A 22,294-nucleotide genomic window follows, 5' to 3' on the forward strand; every position below is an offset into this window, starting at 1 on the left:
TCATAAAATCCAAGCACAAATTATGCAAAGTGTATCACTTTTCTTAGCCTCAACGGGAAAGTTGAAGCAACTTTAAACCTAACCAATAACCTAGACAAAGAACTTCAAAAAGGCCAAATGGCCACAAACCACCAGCACCTCTCCTGCAGATGTACATAGGAATGTTAGTGCATCACCTGTAAGGGGGAGTTGCTGGAGGTTGTCTCACTGTCCTTAAGATAAGTCTTTGGACCAAGAAATTATTCTTTTTTGCCCCCATACCCGGACTGTAGTAGTGGTAAAGTATATGTAGTAGGGTCCGTGGTATGCTCGTAAATATCTAGTCACTTCTCGCTGAGAACGAATTGAATGCTCCAGGCTGTGCCAGCCCAGGCTGGAGCATTTCGGCCCTATGAATCCTTGTGTCCAAATGACAAGATTAGTGCTAGGTAAGGGTTACTAACCGGTAGACTAATCAGATGCACTATTTAATGCTCATAAGACACAATTATTTTGCCTAATAGCCTTATTATTACAGATTGGCTTGCCAGACGAGGGAGCCTTTTGAGCCGTGAGGTGTATGGAGGACGACTCCACTTCCTCAAGAAGCAGACAAAACAACAACAAGCTGCCCCATACAGGGCCGCAGTGGACTGGGCCTATACTTTCAAAAAAAGTTAAGAGATCGTAAGTTCATCAGCCAATCATTGACGACCTTTCAAGCAAAAGCCACCAATCATAGACAAGAAAATAGAGCGTAAGTACTTACGTTCACTTAGCGAGTTTCAAAAGTATGGCCTTAGGTCTTCAGAGGCCTCCGCAAATTTGAAAAAAAGCTGGGTACTGTCTCCTCATCGCAATCGACTGAAAGCTGCTTGCATCCGCCCGAGACGCTGAGAGTCTCCTTCAGCCTGTCCTCGCTCATAGCCCCTGAATTTCCTGCTGACATAATCATCAACATCAACTTATCAAGTAGCCTGTTACCTGTACGCTGTACCTCCATTATATCAACATGCTTGACAACATTTAATGCTCCCTGAAGACTGCTGAATGGGTTATGGGGGTGCCAAACTGCCAATACTTCAGTCGGTGATGCGCCTCATCAGGCTCATCTTAACCAACTAAACCAAGTAGCCTAACTTAGTAAGTGTTGAACAGCCAATTTAAACTTATAGGTGCGTGAAGTTGTCACCTATGCATACACATCCATCAAGTTGCCCATAGCAGCCATAGGCAGGAAGATGCGCCAGTTGTGCAGGAATTCATCATATTCATGTCTTCAATTTTTTATTCTGCACGGTGCACGGTAATTTGTCCAGAAAAAATTTGCCTTGTGCTGTTACTAGTTATAGATTAAACATGGGTGTGCGGTGACAACAATGTCATTATGTCACAGTGACATAAAGACAATAAATAAATTTTATTTATTGTCACCACTCTGTCCAGTGTCCACTAGGCGCGGTGGCAATGTACATAGGGTATTAATAACCCGTAACTGTATATAGTTTGATCTCTGCTGGCTGCTGCTGCCAGGAGCTGCAGCTATCAGGGGCGTATCGGTCATTAAAAACCTGGAATTCTGGAAAGTCATGGAATATTGGAATTTGATTTTTCATTTTCCAGGCCTGAAAAGGCATAGGATTTCATTTCAGGTTATGGAGAGTCATTAAATTGGCAAATGAATGAAGAAAAAAAAGGAAGTTTTTTTTCAGTGCAGCGTTTGTTAACCCAATAATGCTGAGCGGTTCCATATGCCAATATGCCATATGGGAGCCAAGGAGTGGGACCACCAGAGAAAAATAGATTCATAATAAAACTGTAATATCGAATAAATATATAAGTGGATACATAGGTTTTATACACATCTTGTACATGTTCTGGCAAAGTTTGGTTCTGCTGCGCTGAGCCGCTGACTAGTGACTACTACTCTCTTTTCAGTTTACATTTAAAGATTACTAGAACCAGGTCATGGAAAAGTCATGGAATTTTTTTTCTAAATATTGGTATGCACCCTGAGTGTGGAATTCTAAAGGGATATTAAATTAACCAGTACACATAGCATATTGGAAAGCAGGACCTGAAAGCTTGGAAAGGCCAGGAACTTTCCACTTTCAGTCCATTATATTATATACATTATACATATCCTATCACTTTTCAGCTGTGATTGGTTGATGGGATTGTGATTTTAGCCCCTTCCAGCTTTCCACTTTACAGCTGTGATTGGTTGATGGGATTGTGATTTTAGCCCCTAGGGGATGCTTTCAAGCTGTGATTGGTTGATGGGGATGCTTTCAAGCTGTGATTGGTTGATGGGGATGCTTTCAAGCTGTGATTGGTTGTGCCCATAAGCCCCGCCCCCAATATAGTATATGTACTACAGTACTGGTTAACTTAATAGGTACTTAACTTAAACTTGATCATTACAAACAAAAAACCTGGAAATTTTTCAAAAAATCCATTAAATAAAAGAAAAATAGAAAATATCTATCAAAAAAGACATTCAAACAATTTTACAGCAAATCTGAGGTACTATACAATTGAAACAGTTTGTCCACTTTTGATCCTCCTTTTCATTTATAGTCACTCACCTGGCAGACTGCAGAGCACTGTATCTAGGGAAAGCATTCCACCTTGAGTGGAAAGCTTTTTTATAATTGAACCTCCATTTCTAGAATTCCACGCATGAATTTCCTGAGCCATGCTCAATGCTGTAACAATGTCTTCTCTGACTTCTCATATCACCAATAGCCTCAGCAATAGGTGTCATTGTTAAAGCTTGTGTTTTTAACTAAATATAGTTCAATGAACTTCAATCCCTGCTGCTGTCAAAAGCTGCAGCTATGCTATGATGTAATATCTTCTCACAATGCCAATAGGTGCCAATGCTTGTAGTGTATTTATAGCCGTATATAGTTCAATCCCTGCTGCCGCCATGAGCTGCAGCTATGCTAGGATGTATTATATTCTCACAATGCCGAGCAATGGGTGTCGGTGCTTGTAGTGTTCACGTGTCTATGTTTGTTTCGTACGCACAATAGTGACCGTAAACACGTTCAATGCCAGGTAATGCTAACAACGGTCAAATGGTGGCAGTGCAATTACTGGATCGTATCCATGTGACTCACAGGTATGCACACTGAAGACCATTGCTGCATTCACTGATTCAGTGCCAGTTGCTGGCTGCAGCCACCTGCTCTGTGCAGCCATATGCTACTGCCAACTGCGCTGTTTTGAGCAATCCTGCACAGTCCTGCGCAGTATTGAGGTAATTTTGCACTAACTGTGACGTCTGCACGTACCATTGGTTTCAGGAAGCGCATTTTGCATGGGAATATTCCCCAAAAAACTTAATTTTTCCTGAGAGTGGTAAGGTGCCAGAAGCAAAATAAAAGCATCCCTAATTACAACTGGGAACAATGTAATTCAAAGGGACACTTGTTTGAAACATGGAATTGGAATTGGGGTGCATGGTGACCTACGGTCACGACCTTTAAATCGGTCATACACGCTGCCTAAAAATTTTTACTAGCATCAAAAAAATTAAAAGTTCACACTCTTATGTTAACAAAAAAGTTCAAATATACCATATTCACAGCTGTCCTAAGAAAAAATATAAAAATTTAACAATTGCAAAAAAGTAAAACCACATACTAAAACAATTTGGCACGTTCACACATCTTCCCACCCTCCCCTCTCTCAACCCTCCATTCCTCAAGACCCCACTCATAACATCCTTCTCCTCTCACTCATCCTCCACACGTTTTCCAAATATCTCTTCACACTCTCAAACATAGCCGCAGTTGCTCCCTCAGACAGACCCGTAATTATCACCATCCACTCTTCGCTTGTTCTCTCATGCCCCACCTCGTTAGTCTAACTTCTCTCTTTCAGAATCACCTCAATCATAGACTGACGCTCTCTCTCATACGCCCCACATTCCATCAACAAGTGAGATTACCGTATTCTACAGTTTCCTTCTCATCCCCATCACACATAAAACATTTATCTTCTCTCCTTTCATTCCACCTGTATGTACGTCCATTCACACCTAGCGCGCCTGCCCTAACACAAAACAGAAGGTCCCCACCTCTACTATCATCATACATACATTCATATTTTGGCATCGCTTTCATCTCATACAGTCTTAGAGAGTCCTTTCCCTCCATTCCTTGCTTCCATACCTTCAGCCCATAGTCTTTCACTCGCTTATTTATTTCTCTTTTCCACTCTTTTTCATCCCACTCTCTCCTAATCGCACCCCGTACTGTCACCACCCATTCGTCCATTGGCCCAGCGGGCCTTTGGCGCACCCATGCTTCATGCATGCCACACTTACGCACCACTGCCCGACATCTGCGTGCCCATTTGCTCACCTTCATTTTCCACATATACATCTTCCGAGCCCAACGTTCATCATCCATTCGCTCCAGTCTCACTTTATACCTCAAAACTGCTCTCATTCTTCTTTCCTTGAAGGTACTCCAACCCATGTCTCCTCTCAGGGCCTCTACTTCAGTCCACCTGGGGGCTCCTAGTGCCAATCTCGCCAGTCTATTTTGTACCAATTCCAATTTATCTAGCTCGCCATCACTATATGCTATCACATCCAATCCATACATAATGCTAGACACTGCTACACTCTTCCACACTTCTCTCAATACTTCATACTTACTCGCTCTCACTTTTGCTGCACTTCCAAGTATAACCAACCATTGGTTCACCTTACTTAAATTCGCGGCCTTACACATGCAGACTGCAGAGTGTACTCATCTATTACTAACAGTAATCTGAAGTCCTCATCTTCCTTCGTAAATGATGTAGATGTAGAATAAATGACATTTTCTGTGATTTTTACTTGTATTTCCTTTATTCAAATATTACCATATCCATTCATTACTGTGTTATTGATGTGGTATTACCGTATTCATGCATGAACATACCATTGAGCATTTACAATGACCTTGTCCACTGCAATCTTCATATCCACAGCCATATAGCATTTCTTCTGTATCTGTAAGTTTAAGCTTACAGGACAGCTTTTAATTTCTCACCATTTTAATTGGGCTAAGTGAATTTACTATAACAAGAAAAGATTATAAAAAACACCTGAAATGGAAAGGAATATTATAGTCACAACCATCATGTTTTTTTTTTTTTTTTTTGAGAGAGAGAAATAAATCATAGTTTAGGTTAATTACTTTTCAATCTATGTTGCCCGGTGCACAATCCCATCTATGACATTCTATGCACAATTTTGTGATGACCGATGATGCATTAATTTTTTGTTGAGAAAATTTTTTGCTGAGCAAGGTAAATGTGATTAAATTTTGTTTTACTTTTTTTTTTAACTAGAACCTTTGCTAATTTAGGTTCTTCTGTAAACGTATTTTTAGGGGTTTCCCTTATTCCCCATTTTTCGGAAATGAACGCCATTTTTTTAATGAATCATGTTTTTAAGCCAACAGCTGTGTGCAACTTTTATGTAAGTGAAATTTTTTAATCTGGTGAAGATTTTTTTGGCTGCGACTTTAGCAAGGGTATTTTTCCAGTTTTCCTAAATCCCACTTATCACCCTTTTTTTCAGGGATTTTCTTAGAGGTACTAAATGTATAATTTCTTGAGTTGCTTTATGCTAAATAGGCAGTAAAAATGTTGAACTTTACATCATTATTTTCAATTTTGCAATATTTTGATTAGTTTAGCTGCTACAACATTTCTATGAAACATGGGATGATATTTCTGATTTAACCTGCCTGTCCCTTATTACTCTATTTGACGGTATAGTACATGTTAATATAAAATGGAAGAAATTTCATAGTTAAAAACTTTTTAATCTTTTATTTACAGAGACAAGTGAGTTGATATTTTTTTAAAAGGAATTTTCCTCACTGATTATGTCAGCAGAAGATTTGCTTGAAACGGGTAAAGCATGTACTTTCTATGAAATTTTTGGTCACGGGTGTTCCAAGCCAGAATATAAAATATCAGGGTATTTGGGAAAGCTTTCATCACATCAGAAGTCATGGTCTCAGCTGCTGGCAAATACAGCAGGAGAAGGAATTGTGAAGACTTTGATCCATCAGCGATGGATGGTTTTTTCAGAACTCACCTGCAAACTGTTCTGCTTCAAAGACAAAGATTGCACTCAATACCTGGGAGCAATCAGCATTGCTTCAGCCACTTTTAATTATGATCCTGAAGATCCTCATGGAATTTTCAGCATCTTGTAAGTAACTTGATTATTTTTAAGTCTGATGTTGGGAAATTAGTTGAATTTTTGGTTAATTGTGGAGAAAATTTTATATAATTATATTGTTTCAGATAGCAGCTCCCAGCTGACCCAGCTCTTCTGCTCTTCCTCTAGATTTTCATTCTGCCTTGAAGGCAGGAATATAAACTGGTTGTGAATGGATGTGCATACCAGTGGAATGAGAAGAAGGAAAATAAAATTTACTGTGCATGATATGGGAAGAAAAGAGTGGCTCTTGATGGTATAATGTTTGGCATACCGTAAAATGGGGTAACTTAGACCGGCGGGATAACTTAGACCACTTTTCGTTTTTTTTCACAAAAACCCCCACAACTCAAAAACTATTTGACATAGAAAAATTTTGTCAATGGGCATGAAAGGCCTAATACTGAGGCTACATAATACAATAGAAAGATTTAAAAAGTTTGCATATCTAATAGGTTAAAAAATTAAAAATGTGACCCACGAAAAAAAGCTATTATTTAAAGCCTGTCAGAGTACCCCCTCCAATTTTTTTATTTTTTGGTTAAATAACTCCAGGTGATGCATTGTAGTAGAACTCTTCTAGTTACATATGCAAATGACAAATTTTAGGAAAGTGCCATAGTTTGCAAATGGGGGGCACCGCCCCCAAATGGGGTAACTTAGACCACCTAATGTCAGCCCTGACGGGGTAACATAGACCGGCTTGGAAGTTAATATAAAATAACCATATATAACATATTTTATGTTTGACAGCCTATTTATGTTTTTTCTTTGTGTTTCAGACTCTACAGAGTCTTATATATGGTAATTTTAACTTAATATCCAAGCCAGTCAATATTACCCCATCAGGGCTGCCATTAGGTAGTCACATTTCCCTCATTATGGGGTGGCGCCCCCCATTTGCAAACTATGACACTTTTCTTAAGTTTGTCATTTGCATATGTAACTAGAAGAGTTCTACTACAATGCACCAAAACCTGGAGTTATTTGGAGTTATTTTACCAAAAAAAATAAGTGATTTTACCACCCGGTCTAAGTTACCCCAAGAGCTGGGGTAACAAAGACCATCACTTTTTTTGAAATTACATAAAGACTATGAGAGGCAGGAGCCAGCAATTTATGGTGAGTGAAGCTAGAGTATAGACCTGTATTTTGCATGTTTCAATTCAAGTTTAATTTAGCTAGTAAGAAAATGGCATCATTTATAAGAAAAAAAGTGGTCTAAGTTACCCCATTTTACGGTATGAGAGAGGATGACATTCTATGATGGAGGCAATTGGAGTGAGAGGGGTGAGGTTTTAGAGAAGATGTGAGGCATGGATCACAATGATCATGAGCCACTGTGGCTGTGATAGTAAGTATAAAGAGAGCTCATAGAGGCTTACGAAGAGGAGAAGCAAGTCAAGAGTAGAATGTAGTGTGGAGAGGGGGCTAGATGGAAGGCTGAGTTGATTGGCCCAATGGTTTTTACTTCTTTTATTATTTTAGGATTATGTAGATGATATTACAATTCAAAAATTTTTTGTACCTTAGGATATTATAGTGAATGCATCTGTGGCTGAATGTTCTATCTTCTAAGGGAAGCACAAATTTGAATGTTATTGTTGAACAGATGATTGTGTGTTGCAAGGATGATCAGTCTAAAGGTCTGATCACTGATATGGTTTGATATTGATGCATAAGTGTGAATGTTGATGAGATTATGAGTATTTTTGTGTTTTGACAATCTCAGATGAGCACCAATCTGCACCCCCAGAGGTATTAGAAAACCTGCGGTTAGTTATAGAAATTTTTTAATGAAATCTACCCAGCTCCAATGCAAACCTCTTCTCTGGAAGTGGTGTATCCAGGCTGTTGGATGATTGGAGCCAGCAGTGAACTAGATTACCTTAATTAATGGGGATGCTGCTCTTACATTTGAATGTAATTCTTTCAGTAGGTACAATAATGTGAATGCTCTTGGTCATACAAGTAACATCTGATCATTCTTGCATTTGAAGGTGTGATGGTGAAACGCATTATTTTGCTGCTGGTGATGACAGTTCCCGACAATGGTGGTTGGAGAGTTTGCAGGAGGGCAAAGTCCGCTTCATGAGTCGTTGTCAGGTAAGTTTAATTTAGCTTTCAATCAAAAGACAGAACCTGAATAAGTAATATAGAACTCTGTTCCATCTCATTAGGGTTGATCATAATTTTATTTTTATCTGGTGTCATTGTTGTGCGTCTGTAGCAGTGAGCTCAAATCTTGCTGTATTAACAATGAATCATCCCTCTCAGGAGGATGGCGCATCCACAACCATTCAGTGGTACACAAGTTTACCAAGTTCACCTCCTCCAGAACTGTCCCGATCCAAACTAGTTGATGTGTTACAAAGTTCAAAGAGCAAAGTGGCTCTTGGTTTACGAGCCTCTGCAAAAAAACTTTCTCCTCACGCAATATTTAATAACCCTGAGAAGACCAAAGCCTTCCCTCGGACTCTCAGTCATGAAAGTGAGTCTTTTTCTTCATCTACTTCCTACAATTTGTTTTACTTATGATAGGTATATGAATTACAAATAATATATATGGATTCTCTTCTTGCTGCTCAAATTCATTCATATTACTCGTCAGAAAATTTAAAGCAATTTATCTAACTTTTTAATTTGTCTGCTTCCATGAGTAGAATGTAATTAAATTAGATGATTTATTTTTCATATGAAATGTTTAATGTAGTTATGACTTAAGTATAATATGCTTCACCTTATTGTTTTTCGGTCCCTTGTGTCATCTCACTGAGCTGTGGTTAATTATAAAGTCTTTATTTCTCCCCATTCTTTAAAGTTTGAGTGAAAACTTGGAATATTCTGTAATGTTTTAGAAGGAGCGTTGTTTCTTGCAGTCAGGGTAGAATACTAGAAATATTAGTTTATATATTCAAGATCTATCCAGCCTAGGAACTTAAATCAGTTGCAAAATATGAGTTACATGTAACAGAAAAATATAGTTTCAGATTCTTACACTCAACATGATAAATGCACTTGTTCAAATATTATCATGCCTGAATTATACCCTGCTTGCTTGCAAATTTATGAGCAGAATTATGTTCTTGTTTTCATTCAAATTGTTCAGTGTTTCTGGCTACTCAGAGGATTTACATTGTAAATGTAATTTACACAAGGAAAGTGTAAATTGAACAAACTATCCCATTCTCTGTGCCAGTTACTAATTAGGGAATAGCAGCAAACAAGAATATTTTTCATAATACTTCTCTAACAATCTATTCTACTTAATACTAGTTACCAATATAATTATTCAACAGGCCTGAATACTGGCAAGCATGAAGTGATTCTGAGGGATCCACAGTTTGGCGGGAGGCCCGAGCGTCCAAGAACTGTCCATTTGCTTGAGCATAGCCAAGACCAGGGCAGGAATGGGTTGGTTTCTAATGGCCGCTGTGAATGTATTAAACCTTCAAATGGGATAAAAAATGAAAGCTCCTTGAGTGAAGATCATGCTTTGCCTTGTCCAATTTCTTCTGAAGCTGAAAGTTATTCATTCCAACTTCGCCCTAAGAATTTTTCTAAAAGTTTCCGGTCCCACTTCTCTGCTGGCAAAACTGAAGGAAATATTTCCAAGATGTCATCACGTGGTACAACTGAGAGACACAACTTGCAAGAATGTTTCATCTCACCTACAACTTCAGCCATGAATGTTTGTGCCACGCCCTCGCCCAGTTCTGAGACATTCACTGGCTTCAGACAAATTGGTGCTGACCTGAAGGCTTCACTGTCCAGGTACAGATGCTGCCACCTCACACAGGAGGCTTGTGGTATCTTCAATGCTTTATTTTGTTCTTATGTTTTTGGAGTTAGTCCTTTTTTCCTGTTTATTCAATTGTAATTTTATGATTATATGAAAGTTTGAATTTCCAACTTGGATCATGTATACTTGACAGAGAAAAATTTTATATAGATTCATTGTATTCAGTTATGTTAACCAAACCTCCAGTGTTCTGTAAGGTCCTATTTTTATGGATTAAAATGTCCATGTTTAGATCATTCTAATATCAATGAAGCATTATCCCTTCTGGCCTCCAATCTCACATGTACTTACTCTGCAATATAACATTTTCTTCAGGGCCGTTATGGTCCTGATGGGTTTGGTGCTTCCATTTCTGTGAACCTAATCCTGCTAATGACTGCTAGGCCTTAGGGTATCCTTAGGATGGTACAATATAGATTATAGGTAGTGTATGATGGTTTGTTCACTTACCTTCATAATCAGTACCTATAGTAGAATATCTCAGTAAGATAGTTAGTACAATTATCTTTATAATCAATATAGTAGTAGAATATCTCCTTAAGATAATTAGTACAGCAATCTTCATAATCAGAATAATGCTTGGAAAGCCCAAGTATTGAAAATAATTATTAACATAAAGGTTGATTGATTATGCTGCCTCTTTGCCCAGCATCAGACGAAGCAGCAAACGAAGTTCAATGGAGGCAGAGGCAGCAGAGCTGGGGAGTGAGGCGAGCAGCTGTGGCAACTGCAGTCAGGTGAGGCAGAGGCAGCAGAGCTGGGGAGTGAGGCGGGCAGCTGTGGCAACTGCATCCAGGTGAGGCAGAGGCAGCAGAGCTGGGGAGTGAGGCGGGCAGCTGTGGCAACTGCAGTCAGGTGAGGCAGAGGCAGCAAAGCTGGGGAGTGAGGCGGGCAGCTGTGGCAACTGCAGTCAGGTGAGGCTGAGGCAGCAGAGCTGGGGAGTGAGGCGGGCAGCTGTTCTCACTCATTCTTGTCCTCTGAAACTGCGGGTTTGTGATATTCCCTCTGATGTGGTGATGTTGCTGGTGGTGATGTGCTTGATGTTGTCTTTGGTACATGATCACACCTTGGATGTTGTCAGGACACTAATTTTATGTAGGTACCTAATTTGGTACTTCTTGAATCAATGATTATCTTCTTTGAAATGTTTAACCTCCATCTGCAATCGGCGGTGAAATGTAGGGCATTATTTCATTGCTCAGCTACGCCGCGCCCTGGCAGCGACGGAGGATCGCCTGACGGCGCGCACTGAGGAGCTGCAGGCCGCCAAGGAGGGCATCGAGCTCCTGCAGCAGGACCTGGCGCTGCTCTACCGTCAGAGACAGACGAGGTATGCACTGCAACAGGACCTGGCGCTGCTCTACCGTCAGAGACAGACGAGGTATGCACTGCAGCAGGACCTGGCGCTGCTCTACCGCCAGAGACAGACGAGGTATGCACTGCAACAGGACCTGGCGCTGCTCTACCGCCAGAGACAGACGAGGTATTCACTGCAACAGGACCTGGCGCTGCTCTACCGCCAGAGACAGATGAGGTACTTTACCGTCTGGGTGATCCAGCCTGTCCCTAGCACCCGTCTGGGCGATCCAGCTAACCGTCTCTCTCCGTTTCAGTTCCCGACTGGACGAGGTGAGCGGCAGCGATGAGCATCTACTGGAAATTCTCCGAGAAAAAGATCGCGCGTTGGTCGAGTTCGAACAGAGCGACTGTCGCCAGAAGAATGAGATCGCTGAACTGAGACAGCAGACGCGGCATCTCAGCGAGCAGGTCGACCTCCTCTCAACGCTCGTCAAAGTTAGTCCACTTTTATAATTTAGAACATAGCGCTCTTCTTACCAGACTCTCGATTGAAGGGCAGGTTTGTCTAGTACGATATGCATGTCCTTACGTCCTCATCTCGCGCCATGGACTTAAATATCTTAGCAAAGCTTCACTGGTGATAATTACTGTTCCCTGAAAGACTTTTCTGCTCGCCAGGCTAAGGACAATGCCATCAGAAGCATCTCTGACGAGCTGCAGGAGTTCAAGACATCACACGCCGTGGCCGGCCGAGGAGAGCGGATGTGCAGCTTCTTGGACGCCTCTGTGGTGAACATGAGATGTCCTCTACAAAGTTCGGCTCCGCCTTTTATTCATTCTGAACGCAACTCGGAGATCGAGTCACTTTTGTCCAGCGTCGCTGAGGAACCGCCTGCGTCGGCCCCAAGGAGCGACTTGCAGGGCAGTAGGTCGTCCCTTGCACCAACGCCGGGCGTGCGACGTAACACTTCGCCTCAAACCGTGTTTACTAATTCATCTCAAATCTTACCACGCCTGGTTAGTGGTAACTCTAAGAAACCTTATGATCGTGCGTGCTCTGACTCGGCGCCTGAGTTGTCCAACTCGCCTGACCTCGTGACGGATCTGCCGAGTGCAGGTCTCCTGAATGCCGATACTGATGCTGTCAGGGGCAGCTGTTGGTCTGGTCGTCTCAATGAACGCAGCCACGCACCAACGAATGCGGCTGATGTTGCTAGCGAGCTAAATCGTGGTCCACCTCATTTCTTTACTTCAAATGCTGAGGTTGAATGGCGCTCAGGAAGGGATCATTTGGTGCCGGGAGTCAAAAGTCTCCGCTATGATCATTCGGCCGTCTCTGGCCGGGACGATCATTCGGCCGTCTCTGTCGGGAACGATGTTCAAGTCGCGGTGGTCGGCGTGGATCTGGGATCAGATCAGTTCGATGTGGCCCTGAAAGGTAACCCGCGGACGTCAGCAGGAGCCACTGATAGCTTGACCCGCACGCCTCCTTCTGGACGAAGTAATGACCTGGACAGTGTCCTGCCAGAGAGGAACCGCTACCCAGAGTCCTGCGGCCAGTCCAGCGCGCCTGTTGCTGACCTGGATAGCGTCCTGCAGGAGAAGGACCGCTACCAAGAGTCCTACCTCGCCTACAAGGCGCAGAACGCATTCCTACACAAGCAGATCGTCGACCTCAGCCGCGCGTCCGACTTCATGAAGCAGCGCGAGGAGCGGATCAGATAGTGAGTATTTAGGCAGTATTGTACGAGTGTTGTGTGTGAAGGAGCGGCTCAGATAGTGAGTATTTAGGGAGTATTGTACGAGTGTTGTGTGTGAAGGAGCGGCTCAGATAGTGAGTATTTAGGGAGTATTGTACGAGTATTTGTATTGTGTGTGGAGGAACAAGTCGGTGCTGTGTGCAGCGTGTACACAGCAAGTACCTGGTGCTGTGTGTGTGTAGCGTGTGGGAGGCGAGGTACCAGCATGTACACAGCAAGTACCTGGTGCTGTGTGTGTGTGTAGCGTGTGGGAGGCGAGGTACCAGCGTGTACACAGCAAGTACCTGTTGCTGTGTGTGTGTACAGCGAGTGTAGCGTGTGGGAGGCGAGGTACCAGCGTGTACACAGCAAGTACCTGGTGCTGTGTGTGTGTACAGCGAGTGTAGCGTGTGGGAGGCGAGGTACCAGCGTGTACACAGCAAGTACCTGGTGCTGTGTGTGTGTACAGCGAGTGTAGCGTGTGGGAGGCGAGGTACCAGCGTGTACACAGCAAGTACCTGGTGCTCCTGAACGATCTGCACAGTCCGCCCTCCCAGCAGCACGACAGAGACACGCTCGCCAGGATGCTCTCCGACGCCCTCGCCCACACACCGCAGCTCGGGTGCGTTCCCTGCCTACTAATTATTAGGAACTTAATTAGGCCGTCTATTGTCTCATTAATTAGTCCATTTCTCAGACCATACTAATTATTAGGAACTTAATTAGGCCGTCTATTGTCTCTAGTTAGTCCATTTCTGAGACCATACTAATTAATAGTAACTTAATTAGGGCATCTATTGTCTCTTTAGTTAGTCCATTTCTCAGACCTTTTTTTCTGTATTTATTTCTTATTTTGGTGGCGCTCAATGAGATCCAGCACACGCTGTCTGTTGTTAGACATTCAGCGTTATCGCTTAAATGTCACCAATGTGACCGTAATTCTCATTTCATGTGAGTCGTTAATGAATGATGACGACCATTCATTCTCTGCGACCGTCATGAATAATGACGACCATTCATTCTCGATGGTCGTAAACACAAGCATCTCTTACCTCTATGCTCATTGGCCATAATGCCAAGCATTCATGAGTATGCTATGTATGATCTCTGGACGCCTCTGTCTGCGGTCACACACACCCTCGGCTTCCACCCCACGCCTGATGCCGTCTAGGCCCTACGGTCTAAGAATTGCGACCGTCTGCTCAGAGTCCGGTGAGCGTGTATTGTCCCTGTATGAATGAGTACAAGTATTAGTTATGTAGACAATAATGTTTGTGTTGTGTGCAGGGCGGTGAGCAGGCGCGGCAGGCTGTACGACGAGTGCGGCTTCTGCGTGAGCCCTACAGACGAGGACGGCCTGCAGCGCTGCGCCGCCTCCCTAGGCCGGCAGGCCCAGACCTGCACTACGGAGGGCCTTACGCAGGTTATTGCAGGCTGCAGCAGGTTATTGCAGGCTCCAGCAGGTTATTGCAGGCTCCAGCAGGTTATTGCAGGCTCCAGCAGGTTATTGCAGGCTCCAGCAGGTTATTGCAGGCTGCAGCAGGTTATTGCAGGCTGCAGCAGGTTATTGCAGGCCCAGCAGGTTATTGCAGGCTCAGCAGGTTGCCAAGTTGTGATGGCCGGTGTGATGCGTGCAGGCCAGGTTGTGATGGCCGGTGTGATGCGTGCAGGCCAGGTTGTGATGGCCGGTGTGATGCGTGCAGGCCAGGTTGTGATGGCCGGTGTGATGCGTGCAGGCCAGGTTGTGATGGCCGGTGTGATGCGTGCAGGCCAGGTTGTGATGGCCGGTGTGATGCGTGCAGGCCAGGTTGTGATGGCCGGTGTGATGCGTGCAGGCCAGGTTGTGATGGCCGGTGTGATGCGTGCAGGCCAGGTTGTGATGGCTGGTGNGTTCAGGGTGAGTCATGTGCCCCTCCAGTTCAGGGTGAGTCATGTGCCCCTCCAGTTCAGGGTGAGTCATGTGCCCCTCCAGTTCAGGGTGAGTCATGAGCCCCTGCAGTACAGGGTGAGTCATGAGCCCTTGTATGGATGCACTCATTGTTCATTTGCTCGCCCTTTTCACAGCTGCCACTGCTGAGTGTGAGCCCCAATAAGGTGCCTACTTACCTCTCGCTGCGTCGTCGCGGGCCTGCAGGTCGTGCAGAACTCTGCCCTAAGACTTGCCAAGTTGCCACCGGCCGCCTCAAGATGACCGCCATTGCTAACCTGCACACCGTAACAGAATTTCTTCTTTTGGCCTCTCACCTTCATCTCGCTTGCTCGCTATACCTGACGAGCGCCCTCCAGACCCATCATCCTTCTATCCCGCTTGTCTCCACCACTCCTGGGACGAGACTCATGCAGGCGACCTTGCAGGCCCGTTTCGGTCATCTCGTGGTCCCCGTTTTGCGAGGCAGCTTTTCGCCAGCGGGCTCCTATGGGGAGATCAGGCGGACCCTTCACATGGCAACCGCATCCCACACCGCGGAGATCCCCGTGAAAAGCAGGATCCTGGCCGCCCCTTCGCCCACAATCGCCCCCGAGGAAGCCTTGCTCCCTCGCCCTGTCGCTCACCTAGGGTCGGGCTGCTGCAGCCATCTTACGTGCTACACGTTCATGGTGCGCCGCTCCTCAAGCGCGGCTTGTGCGGTGAGTGGGAGTCTCCTCCTCTACACTGAGCACCTCTTATCCTGCCCGTCCTTCCCCACGGACCTCCTCGTCTCCTCCCTATGGGACAGTCCTCCCCTGGCTGCACGAATTCTAACCTCCCTCCCATCATTTGCCCACCTCCCGCCTATCGCGGTCGCCCACCGCGCCCACCCCTTAGGCTGCCCCCTCAACGTGCCGGTGTTTCACGACGCAACAAACAACAAAAACAACAAGAGTGTATGACGCTGTCTCGCGTGTGGCGACATTGCCCACTCAAAGCATGCGCGTGTGTGCCGCCCACTTACTATAAGGATTCGCGTGTGTGCCGCCCACTTTTAAGGATGTGCACTTGTGCCGCCCACTTTTAAGGATGTGCGCGTGTGTGCAGGGGCGCGTGTGGCAACTGCTGATAGAGAGCCACGTGGGCGTGAGACGCGCGCAGCTGCCGGAGACGTACTACGAGGACCTGCTGGCGCGCTGCATCGTCAGGCGCGACCACGACGCCGCCTTCGACGTCGTCAGCCTCAAGACCGTCAAACAGGTGCGCTTGTGATGAAAAAGGTGCTCGCGTGTGCACGACATACTTGCTTCATAGGTCACGTCCGACGAGGGTTGCGACAGCATGTCCTGTCACGTCACATTCTTCCTCACAGTAACTCGTATGCGCGATTCTTGTTGCTCAGCCCTAACCCTCTACCGCCTGACATGAGTAACCGGAGCAATATTGTCACGAGCCTACTTCTCAAAAAGGATACGTTCTAGTGAGCGTGAAATGACTTGCACTGATGGTTGCCGCCACGTACGACAACTTTAAAATATTTTCTGTTACGTACAGTCGCCCTCAGGGCCTGTACTTTCAAAATTCGCTAAGTGAACGTAAGTACTTGCCTAATGGACAACTCCCAACTGCCGCAGGTGGAGCTGGACCTGCTGCGCACGCTGCCCAACAATCGCTTCTACGAGCACGAGTTCGCGGACAACATCGTGCGGCTGCGGCGCGTGCTGCTCGCCTTCGCCGCGCACAACACCGAGGTGGCTTACTGCCAGGTGGGTCACCTACTGCCAGGTGGGTCACCTACTGCCAAGTGGGTCACCTACTGCCAGGTGGGTCACCTACTGCCAGGTGGGTCACCTACTGCCTGGTGGGTCACCTACTGCCTGGTGGGTCACCTACTGCCAGGTGGGTCACCTACTGCCTGGTGGGTCACCTACTGCCAGGTGGGTCACCTCCTGCCAGGTGGGTCACCTACTGCCTGGTGGGTCACCTACTGCCAGGCCCCGTCCCCACTCCGGCCTTTGTTGACTAAAATAAAACATTACACAGCCCTTGTATAAACAAAACAGTACACAGCCCTTGTATAAACAAAACATTACACAGCCCTTGTATAAACAAAACATTACACAGCCCTTGTATAAACAAAACATTACACAGCCCTTGTATAAACAAAACAGTACACAGCCCTTGTATAAACAAAACAGTACACAGCCCTTGTATAAACAAAACAGTACACAGCCCTTGTATAAATAAAACATTACACAGCCCTTGTATTAAGCAATGTGTGATGTGGCGTCCTCTATCGTGGTTGTGTGTTGCAGGGCCTCAACCGCCTGGCCGCCGTCGCGCTGCTCTTCCTGTCCGAGGTGGACGCGTTCTGGTGCCTCGTGGCCATCGTCGAGCACCTCATGCCTCAGCAGTACTACTCGCCGCGCCTCGTGGGGCCTCAGGTGGACCAGGTGAGCAGTACTACTCGCCGCGCCTTGTGGGGCCTCAGGTGGACCAGGTGAGCAGTACTACTCGCCGCGCCTCGTGGGGCCTCAGGTGGACCAGGTGAGCAGTACTACTCGCCGCACCAGCACCAGTTCTGTCCATTACATCCATCATAAATCAGGTGGCAGTTAAAATCCTTGTTTACTGGAGCGTCCGTCCCGCGGACAGGAAGATGTTTTCAACCTCCATTTCTTGTCACTGATGTATTGGAAGATTCATACAATCTTTCATTTATTTTCTTGATGTTAGGGCCGCAGGTCTATTAACTGCAGGTCATTTTTCGCTGTTTTATGACTCGGTAATTAAGTCTGCGTTAGGTGCAGGATTTCGATATATATTCACTGCCTGGGCATTGTTTGGGCCCGTTGCCTTGTCTGTGTGCTGCTATACTAGAACTCATTGCCTTGCCTGTGTGCTGCTGTATTAATGCTTACTGCCCTGTGTACACAGCGCGTGCTGCTCGTGCTGATAGCAGAGAAGCTGCCACAGCTACACACGCACCTCAGTCAGCACCGTATCGACATCAGCATGATCACCTTCAACTGGTTCCTGTGTGTGTTTGTGGAGGAGATGCCGCACACCATCTACCTCCACATCTGGGACAGCTTCTTGCTCGAGGGATCCAAGGTGACCAACCGCTGCTCCATGGAGCCTACTGTTCTATCTCTGAGTAATGTGCAATAACGGCATGTCTTTAATTCATGAGCTGAGAACATATATCGCCTCTACAGTTCCATGGAGCGTACTGTCTTATTTCTGAGTGATGTGCACTAACGGCATGACTTTAATTGCTGAGGTGAGAACTTACAGGGTCATCAATATTTAGCGTTACAACTTTAAGTGGTTAGAACTATGAAATGAAACACAATTGTAAATGTTTGAAAATGTATTAATGTAGGCAGAGGTTCAGAGATACAATTCCCACAATTTCATTCAATATGTCCACCATCTGCATCAATAACGAGTTGTAGACGCTTAGAGAACGCCTTACACGAGTCACGAATGACACTGCGGGATTTTGGCCCACTCCTTCAGCAGTTTGACCTTTAGGGCGTCCAAACTGTGATGGTGAACGGTCGAGACCTTGCTCTCAAGGTATGACCAGATCCCAAAATCCAGAGGATTCAGATCGGGTGACGATGGGGGCCATTCATCTTTGGTAATGAAGTGGGGAACATTCTCGGACAGCCACTCCCGAGTCGATTTGGCCCCATGGTATGGTGCAGAGTCCTGCTGGAACGACCAGGGACGTTTTTTGAAGTGCTTTCGTGCCCAGGGCAACAATGCACCAACAAGGATGGCATCTCGATAGTTCTTCTGATTCAATTTCACCCCTTTGTCAACAAAAAAGAGGGGACTCCTTGAGGACTCTGTTACGGCTGCCCAGACCATCACTGAGGTCGGACATTGCTTCCTAGTCACCACTCGGGATCCTTCGTCCCATTCTTCGACCAAATTCGATCATTTTGGGAGTTGAAGTGGTGTTCAACATTGAATATCTTCTCATCACTGAAAACGAGGTTTGGCAGCGTGCTATCATGAATGAGGGAAAGAAGAATCTTGGATCTTTGAAGGCGTTTGTCAACAACTTGAGCAGACAGTTGGTGTTTTTTGACACCATAAAGATGATAAATAATGATAAAGATTAATGAGAAGGTGTAAACAAATGACAAATGTCGAGGACAATTATCAACAATTGATATTGAAGAAAATGTAACGCTAAATATTGATGACCCTGTATGCCGCCTCTACAGTTCCATGGAGCTATACTGTCTTATTTCTGAGTGATGTGCATTAACGGCATGTCTTTAATTGATGAGCTGAGAACAAAAGAAGAGTTTATGCTGCAAAAATAGTAAGTTTAACAGGTGCTGTTCAATGTAAAGCACCTGCCTACTGCTGCAGGTGCTGTTCAATGTAAAGCACCTGCCTACTGCTGCAGGCGCTGTTCAATGTAAAGCACCTGCCTACTGCTGCAGGCGCTGTTCAATGTAAAGCACCTGCCTACTGCTGCTGGTGCTGTTCACTATAAAGCACCTACTGCTGCAGGCGCTATACATGACCTTACGACCTTATGATGAGTTCGGGACTTCCTAGTCCACGGTCACGCTGATGCGCCGCCTTCGTCGTCCTCCGTCTCCGAGTCGTCATCAGATGTAACGTTGGACGTGTTCCGTCTATTTGTCTCCTTTGGGCCAGCTGATGCAAGATGCTGTTGCTTGTCACTTGCTGATGGTAGTTTCCCAATACTGGACAGTCCGGGATCTTGCTCAACCACTTGTCCAGTTGTCTCTTGAATGTTGCAAGGAGGTTTACATAAAGGTTTGTTGTTGCAAGGTTTACATAAAGCACCTACTGCTGCAGGTGCTGTTCCGCTACGCGCTGGCGGCGCTGCGGCTGTGCGAGGAAGGGCTGCTGGCGCGGACGGAGTTCATGGAGGTGTGGGGCTACCTGCGCTCCCTGCCTCCCCCGCTGGGGGACCTGCCCACGCTCAAGCAGGTGGGGGGGGGTCGGTGNGCTGTACAGGGAGCTGATGTGTGAGGTATGGAGCTGTACAGGGAGCTGATGTGTGAGGTATGGAGCTGTACAGGGAGCTGATGTGTGAGGTATGGAGCTGTACAGGGAGCTGATGTGTGAGGTATGGAGCTGTACAGGGAGCTGATGTGTGAGGTATGGAGCTGTACAGGGAGCTGATGTGTGAGGTATGGAGCTGTACAGGGAGCTGATGTGTGAGGTATGGAGCTGTACAGGGAGCTGATGTGTGAGGTATGGAGCTGTACAGGGAGCTGATGTGTGAGGTATGGAGCTGTACAGGGAGCTGATGTGTGAGGTATGGAGCTGTACAGGGAGCTGATGTGTGAGGTATGGAGCTGTACAGGGAGCTGATGTGTGAGGTATGGAGCTGTACAGGGAGCTGATGTGTGAGGTATGGAGCTGTACAGGGAGCTGATGTGTGAGGTATGGAGCTGTACAGGGAGCTGATGTGTGAGGTATGGAGCTGTACAGGGAGCTGATGTGTGAGGTATGGAGCTGTACAGGGAGCTGATGTGTGAGGTATGGAGCTGTACAGGGAGCTGATGTGTGAGGTATGGAGCTGTACAGGGAGCTGATGTGTGAGGTATGGAGCTGTACAGGGAGCTGATGTGTGAGGTATGGAGCTGTACAGGGAGCTGATGTGTGAGGTATGGAGCTGTACAGGGAGCTGATGTGTGAGGTATGGAGCTGTACAGGGAGCTGATGTGTGAGGTATGGAGCTGTACAGGGAGCTGATGTGTGAGGTATGGAGCTGTACAGGGAGCTGATGTGTGAGGTATGGAGCTGTACAGGGAGCTGATGTGTGAGGTATGGAGCTGTACGAGCGGCTGATGTTTCAGCGTATTCATCCCTTACGCTCGTGTACAGTGAGCGTATTTGTCTCATATGCTTATGCACAGTGACCGCAACATGAGCGTATTCATTCCTTACGCTGATGGCAGGCAGGTATGATATGATGAATGTCCCTCGTAAATATATTTCATGTAGGCTATAAACCTTATAGCAGGTGTTCGATGAGAGTGTGAAGGATAAGTAAATACACTAAGACTTATATTGATATATGGCGGTATAGGTAACAAAGACAATACAGAGGAATAGATACGCTGCTACTATCTCCTATACGTGCTGCTATTACAATGATCAGTACATGGCGGCAGCCGTGCAAGCTACAGCAAATGACATATTGAAGTGCCCAGCCCTTTAAGACTTATTAGTTCGTGCTGACGTCATGTTCTCTCAGTGTCTATAGCACTCGGTCTCGTCTCAAACATATTCTCCAGTACACACTCCATAATCTCATACGGTAATATAATTAGAATGAATAGAATGAGATGCATGATCGACTCCTGACTCTCATGCGCAGTGAGCGCTATTTATCCCTTACGTTCATATGCAATGAGCGCTAATATTAGTAATAAATAATAATATTATTATTAATATTAATGCCGTATTAACCGTTTCACTACGGCTAGCCGTATTAACTGCTGCATATTATAGCTGTAATTTCTGTGGCATTGACACACAGGGCGTGCAGGTTCAATGGCACCCACGCAACAATATCTCTTATGCTATTTGATTATAATATATATAAGTTTGCCACGTGTTCATAACCTCGCTTACTTATCTTTGCATTCACTGAAACTAACGCATCTCATGTTTCATGCGCTTCATGAGTTTCGTCACGGCTGGACCTACTCCCGTTTCTTGTTAGCCAGCGCCTTAGCCTTTCTCTCTCGTTTCTCTTTCTTCTTCTGAGCTTTTTCCTCCTTGAGCAAAGCCTTAGCCTTCTGCTTGTCCTTATTGATCGTCTTCTCCTTCTTGCCGAGCTTCTCCTTGAGCTCCTTCCTGGCCTGTCGGGTGCGCAGCGTCTTGTGCGCCGTCTTCTTGGCCGCGTGCTTCTTAGCGCCGCTCAGCTTACCGTTGCCGCGACGTGTCTTGAAGTCTTTAGTCATGTCCCCATGCTTAGCGCCCCCCATGGCGCCCCCCAGCTCTCCATGCTTAGCGCCCCCCAGCTGCCGTCCCGCGCCTGGCTGCTTGAACGCCTTCCTTGCACCTGGGGCAACCATAACACTTGAGGTGCCATGAGGCAACCGTATATCTGTCTCTTATACACATCTAGATGTGTATAAGAGACAGGTCATGTGCCCCTCCAGTTCAGGGTGAGTCATGAGCCCCTCCAGTTCAGGGTGAGTCATGTGCCCCTCCAGTTCAGGGTGAGTCATGAGCCCCTCCAGTTCAGGGTGAGTCATGTGCCCCTCCAGTTCAGGGTGAGTCATGAGCCCCTCCAGTTCAGGGTGAGTCATGAGCCC

General features: G+C 45.8%; 1 protein-coding gene across 2 annotated transcripts; it reads left to right on the top strand.

Moving 5' to 3' along the window:
- The first annotated feature begins 5,825 nt into the window (after positions 1-5,825).
- LOC108666124 lies at positions 5,826-14,472 on the top strand. Of its 2 annotated transcripts, XM_047881903.1 has the most exons (11): positions 5,826-6,205; positions 8,215-8,320; positions 8,492-8,705; positions 9,514-9,988; positions 10,666-10,753; positions 11,219-11,346; positions 11,630-11,810; positions 11,994-13,039; positions 13,382-13,504; positions 13,576-13,676; positions 14,342-14,472. In XM_047881903.1, exons 1-10 carry the CDS (start codon positions 5,874-5,876, stop codon positions 13,583-13,585), a joined length of 2,703 nt encoding a protein of 900 aa, XP_047737859.1. In that variant the 5' UTR covers positions 5,826-5,873; the 3' UTR covers positions 13,586-13,676; positions 14,342-14,472. The 2 variants fall into 2 exon arrangements, with proteins under 2 accessions (XP_047737859.1, XP_047737858.1); XM_047881902.1 differs by having other exon boundaries at positions 13,382-13,676.
- The last annotated feature ends 7,822 nt before the right edge of the window (positions 14,473-22,294 follow it).

Source organism: Hyalella azteca, unplaced genomic scaffold (assembly GCF_000764305.2).
Source record: "Hyalella azteca isolate HAZT.00-mixed unplaced genomic scaffold, Hazt_2.0.2 contig9100, whole genome shotgun sequence".
NCBI lineage: Eukaryota > Metazoa > Arthropoda > Malacostraca > Amphipoda > Hyalellidae > Hyalella > Hyalella azteca.